This window comes from Micropterus dolomieu, linkage group LG06 (genome assembly GCF_021292245.1).
Source record: "Micropterus dolomieu isolate WLL.071019.BEF.003 ecotype Adirondacks linkage group LG06, ASM2129224v1, whole genome shotgun sequence".
Classification (NCBI taxonomy): Eukaryota; Metazoa; Chordata; class Actinopteri; order Centrarchiformes; family Centrarchidae; genus Micropterus; species Micropterus dolomieu.
The window spans coordinates 17,410,186-17,416,135 of record NC_060155.1 but is presented as its reverse complement, the minus strand read 5'-3'; the positions used below and the strand labels follow the sequence as shown (position 1 = coordinate 17,416,135).

General features: G+C 41.4%; 1 protein-coding gene across 1 annotated transcript in view; it reads right to left on the bottom strand.

The window, feature by feature from the left end:
- Positions 1 to 943: 943 nt before the first annotated feature.
- LOC123972488 overlaps positions 944 to 5,950 on the bottom strand; it is a 15,037-nt gene continuing 10,030 nt past the window's right edge. Inside the window, exons 17-29 of the mRNA XM_046052007.1 lie at positions 5,738 to 5,886; positions 5,239 to 5,403; positions 4,765 to 4,924; positions 4,468 to 4,562; positions 4,126 to 4,331; positions 3,910 to 4,024; positions 3,548 to 3,730; positions 2,891 to 2,997; positions 2,613 to 2,756; positions 2,379 to 2,483; positions 2,001 to 2,115; positions 1,444 to 1,612; positions 944 to 1,321 (exon numbers count right to left, since the gene is read on the bottom strand). Coding sequence (XP_045907963.1) covers positions 1,154 to 1,321; positions 1,444 to 1,612; positions 2,001 to 2,115; positions 2,379 to 2,483; positions 2,613 to 2,756; positions 2,891 to 2,997; positions 3,548 to 3,730; positions 3,910 to 4,024; positions 4,126 to 4,331; positions 4,468 to 4,562; positions 4,765 to 4,924; positions 5,239 to 5,403; positions 5,738 to 5,886 — 1,881 coding nt within the window. The 3' untranslated portion in view covers positions 944 to 1,153. The remainder of the gene's footprint in view (positions 1,322 to 1,443; positions 1,613 to 2,000; positions 2,116 to 2,378; positions 2,484 to 2,612; positions 2,757 to 2,890; positions 2,998 to 3,547; positions 3,731 to 3,909; positions 4,025 to 4,125; positions 4,332 to 4,467; positions 4,563 to 4,764; positions 4,925 to 5,238; positions 5,404 to 5,737; positions 5,887 to 5,950) is intronic.

The following is a 5,950-nucleotide window of genomic DNA, read 5'->3' as shown; positions in this document are numbered from 1 at the left end:
TCTAGCATTTCTTATTAGGGGTCCAAGCCCAAGTGGGCTGGGAACCTGCGAATGCAAGGCATCGCGGTTCCCAATACCAGCGGAGCTGGGAACCCTATTGTAATCGTTCTCAATGTTATTTATTTATTTATTTTTATTCTTCCGCCACTAATTCCACTACTGCAGCCTAGACTGTAACTGCTAGGGATGCAAAACTCATAGGGTAGGTACAAGCCCCTGCAAGTAACTCAGGCGCAAAAATCTGCAAACATCTACCTCTAGGGGGCGCTATAAGCAAGGTCAACGAGTTTGGCCTTGGAACTCCCGCCTATGAAAGGCGGATATCAAAAACCTTATATCCACGCGTTCGGGGGATCGAGCTGAATCTCCTGGTATAGGCCGCGCCCATTTCCGCCTAAACTTCTCATGTACAATTTATATAATAAAAGATCGATACTTGACGTTCGTGTTACGATACGATATTGCCTTGCAAAATATCGCGATACTATGCTATACCCACCCCTAGTGTACTGGGTAGCTAACAGTTAGGATGCAGGTAAAATAAAAAAGGTGACAAGTGTTAAGATAAAGTTTAAGGTTGTTGCTTCCCTACTAAGTGACATTGAATGGTTTGACTGATGACGCTCGATAACTAAAGGTCACAACTGGATCATTTTGTTCCTCTGTTTTAGTTTTCAGTAATGTATATTTTACTGATACTAAACAAGGGTCTGAGCAATATTTTGAGCTGTTTTGATGTAATATTTGCCTTATATTAAAATACTCATGTTAGAAAATAATTGTATCTACTACAGGGGATATAATTTCTTAAATTTCTTCAAAGAATAAAGGAGCCTTAAAGAAAAATCATAATGTAATGGCATTCAATATAAATAAAATGCTGCTAATCAACAAAAATATCAATTTGTTTTAAAAACAACCCTCAAAGATTAAACAAAACCGGTGAGATTATAAAATCCAAATTGTATTTTCACAGTGTGATTTCAGACTTTTATGCATATTAAAAATTTACAAGCATGTACAAAGGCAACAACTTAACACAAACAGGTCCTTAAATAACTCAAAATCCAACAAAGATATATTCTACATAGTCATCAGTATCAGGTATTATAAGGGCTAGCAGATTGATGATTACAGATCTGGACCCTGATTGTTATGCTTGGTATTTCCTGCCCCCTTGTGGCTGCATCTTGAGCACTTTCCTGTGGAGTTGAGCCTTGGCCAGGTCAGCTGACAGTCTCTTGGCCATTTGGTCAGTGGTCCTCTTAATACTGCGGGCCACCTCAATAGCCTGGTCTAGATTCCTGTTCATTTCTTCCTCCTAGAAAACAACAGGAAACTTTCCAGTGAGCTGACCATGAAGCAGATACACAGCAGATGTCCTTGTACACAGGGAGCAATATCAGTATAGTTGGCACACATGCATGTGGAAAGACATCTCACCTTGCTCCCCTTGCGTCTGCCTGTCCTGATGCCAGTCTTTGTGGGCACCGATACTGGAGACATTGTCCGCTGGAAGTACACATTACTGGGCAGGAGTGCCGTGTCTGACTGGGTAGAGTGCTTTCTTTGATGGCACGTGGACTGCAGTGGTCGCTCCCTGACTTTAAAGCTGGATTTGAGGATAGAGAGCGAGAAATCACGATTCCGCTTTAATAGAATTATATAACTCACTAACTTTTTTTTGGAAACTCAAACTGCTAATAATCAATCAATCAATCAATCAAACTTTATTTCTAAAGCACATTTAAAAAACAACCAGGTTGACCAAAGTGCTGTACATTGACATGAAACAATAAATAGACAAAAATACAACACCAGACAAATACAACATACAGTTCTCATGCCAGATTAAAAGCCAAGGAATAAAAATGTGTTTTAAGTCGTGATTTAAAAACCGGCAGGCTTGGGGCCAGTCTGACATGGAGAGGCAATACATTCCACACAGACTGTCTGTTTCAGTAAGGGATGTGTTTTGAGTTATCATAAGACGTGTTTACCTGGCAGGCAGGCTGCTGGAGGAGCCATAGCTGACCTGGAGAAGGGGCTTCTGAAGAGACGGAGAAGAGAAAAGAGACCACCTCTCCTTGCAGTACAAACTCTCCATGACAGCTGCTGACCATGAAAACACGACACAACAACTTGTACAAAGATAAAATACAATACTGCATATATTATAATTTTTGTTGTTACAATTTAGGCTTTCTATGATGATGGTAATGTACTGTCTGCCTGCTGTTTATGTCCAGGCTGTTACCCTTGTGGTTTTCAAGTAGATGCTCTGGAACTAATTTGTCTATTATGGAAAAAGTAAGTTGACATCTGCCATGTGTAAATTGACAACAAAATGTTGACCTTGTAAACATGGAATCACTCACTTTGTGGTCTCTGCTTGGTATGGCTGTCAGAAGCCTCCTCTTTCCCTCCTTTTAAAATGGATCTGGTCAGACCAGACGTTGTCACTGAGCCATGTCCCTCTGACCCTGACAGAGTATAACACACATGCTGTCCCATTTTGGATGCAATATCCCCATGTAAATGATAAACATAAAAAAAAATTCAGAAACAATTTGGGTGTGTACTTTACTGTAAAAAATAGCTATGGCTCTGACCTCTGCTGGACTGCAGTGCCCCCTGAAGTTTATATCGAAACTCAGGTGCCGAGCGTACACTGCTGCTGCTTCGCCTGTCCCATACAGGTGAATTGTGGAACTGCAACATGTTCTCAGAGCCAGCTGTGTCACCACTGTCTGTCCCTGAAGAGAAAATGATAAAAAAAAACATAGTAGACAATGAAGGAAATACACAGACATAGATGTAGAAACACACTTTGAAAATGTTTTGCTTCAATTTGCTTATTAGCATGTTTTGGTGGTGGTGGTGGTGGTACCTTTGCTCTTGTCGGGGTCCATGTCTGAAGAGATCCAGTTATCTATCCACACCTGACTGGAACTGAGATTGCTCACATTCTGTCTGCTACTCGATGGCTTCCACACACTAGATGTAAGAATAAAATATAAAAAGGGTCACAATAACAACTGTATCATGAGTGAAAAGAACATGACCGGACTTTGAATGCCTATCCTGGACTTTTAGATGAAAGCATCTGTATTTCTCATGCAAGCTTTTCACTAGAGCTGAAACAATTAGTCGATTAATCAATGGTTTATTGAAGGGAAAATAATTTTTTGATATTTTGATAATCAATTTATTGTTAAAGTCATTTATCAACCAAAAAAAGAAAAGAAAAATGCTACAATTTCCCAGCTTCTAAAATGGGAGGTTTTGGATGAAGGTTCTCAGTCATCCAGGTCATAGTGTATATCACTTTAAACGGAATATCTTTTGATTTTGGTAAAACGAAACAAAACCTTTGGTAAAAAAAAAAATAAACATTTGAAAACATCAACTTGGACTCTGGGCATTGGCATGTTTAAATATTTTTTCAATTAATAATCGTAAATAGCAACCAAATATCACAGTACACCCCAACAATGCCGGTTGTCCTTCAAGTCCTCCACTAATACCAGCAGGATCACTGCCCCACCTGTTGCAGGCTGGTCTGTGGTGGGTCCGGGATCTGGTTTTCGACCTGCGCTCTTGACGATCCTGTCTGTATTTGGAGGTGAGATAGTCCATCTTCTCTGTCAGGTGAGGCAGCTGGACCAAGCCCTCCTCAAGGTCCTTCTTCAGCCTGGATACCTCTGACTGCAAGGCCAGGATAGCCTCACTAAACACACACAAACACACACACACACACACACACACACACACACACACACACACACACACACACACAGATATTCACTGTGTAAATTAGTGAAAATTAGAATAAACTGTTTAAAGTTCTAGTTTTCAGCAGTGTGGCAGTCAACCACCAAAACTGGTTGCTCCTTAGCATATACTGGCCTATTACAAGAGCAGGAGTACAGCGGTCTGCCTCTCTCTTCCGTAGTCATGGTGATGCCGAGTACAGGTTCAGACATGTGGTGATGGAGCTGGGCAGGAAGGCTGCATTCAGATCCTGTTTGGTCAGTGGTGAATAAGTTGTCATCATTTCAGTATTGACCAGTTACGATGAAATAAAAAGAGAACTTCTTGATGATGAAGTAAGGATTTGCTCACCCTGCAGCCTGACTGAAGGCTCCTTAGTGGTGCTCTCTACCCACCGCTCCACTGCCGCTGCTGTAACACAGGACTGTGTTTGCACAGATGGGTGGGGACTAGCCCACTGTGGGCTGGTGAGGCTGACTGAATGGATGGCTGTCTGCAGGTTGGAGCAGGAGCCCTCACTGTCTGAGCTACTTAAACCATCATTCTGGGACTGCACACTGTAGATGGGAGTTTGAAACTCGAGTTATTGTTAAATTAGATCCGTGTTATATGCACATAGTAGCCGTCGTTCGGTAATCTACTGGAGCTCATTTTACAAACTACTTCAAAAAATATTTTATTGTTGCTGTCTACCTTTGTGTGAGCAGATTTTGTTGAAATGGTCCAGAAGCTGATTGATTCAAATAGGAACTCCCAAATCCACTGTCTGTCTCTGGGCTCACAATCCTCTGCACCCCAGAAAAAACAAAACAATCAGTTCAAATAAAGTAGCCTATGAATCCTACACACCACTGTAACTTAAACAGCATCCCTGAAAATCTGTTGTATATCAAACATTACATGATAAACTAAGATGGGGGGCTTGGAAGACTCCACAGTGGTATATGAGCAGAGACTAAACTCATCAAACAACTATTGTCTGTGACTGACCTGTGATACAGATGAGGTGTTGAGTGGAGACTCTGAGAGGCTGTGGGTGGCTGAGTCTCGGGGTGCATCAGGGGAAGAGGAGACCTCCACAGCCAGACTCACACATTCACCCAGATCACATTTACCCACTGGGCTCAGGAAACTATCTGGAGCACTATGGCTGCAGCAACAACAACAACAAGTGAGAAATTTAAATGTTTGTGTGGTGGAGATGAGGGGAGTTTAAGTAGTATTTTAAGAGCATGACCTGAAAAGCATTGCATGATAAAGTAACTCCTCTTGGTACAGCACATATGCTTTATATTTCTGGACTGACAGTACATACAGTATGTAAAAGTAGGTCTCTTACACTGTGATAGGATTTCTTGTATGAGCCATTAATTAATTAAGAGCAAACCAGTAAATAGAAGCAACAACAGAGAGTCAGTTGAGTCACAGTTAGCGCTTTTATATGGACTTTGATATCATACTGACCTGTCGGGTGTCCACTGCCTCTGTCTTGAGGATGAGCTGGTTCCACTTAAGTATGCTAAGATGTTACTGTGATCTATCAGCTCTGACAAAGCAGAGCTCCTTTCCTCTTCAGCCTCAGCTGTCTGGATTTCCAGACCCTCCAAAGACAACAATGAGCTCCTGAAACTGGACAGAGAAGAAAACCTGCACACAGCTGCTCAAACACTCAGTGGAACCTAACACCAACAGTGCACCTGAAATGCTATCAGCCTGTAGGAAGGCTGAGACTATACCTATTATTCGTGCACAAACACACATGCAAGCACCACAAACATTTCAAAAGCTATCCACAATGGTGACAATAAAACATACACAACAGTGGTGTATTATATTTATGTATCTAAGCCAGAACATCTACTTAAATTATAGAATCCACGACAGAATCCGAATCAGACCAAACATTGCGCTACATAACAAAAGAGAAATATTACTTGAGCTTTTAAAACATTTAAACAAGTACCTTGATTGGTGGCAGTCAGTTGTTATGCGTTCACCGCTTTGCTGTAATCCATCACCTCGATGGACCTCATTGGCTTGTTCCACTTCTTTTTCTTTACGTGTCTCCATCTTGTAACCCGCAATAGAAAAACCTGCCCTTAGTCCCTGAAACATGAGACCCAGTCAGATAATTTGCGGTTAGTGTAATCTTACACACACACATACCAACACACAC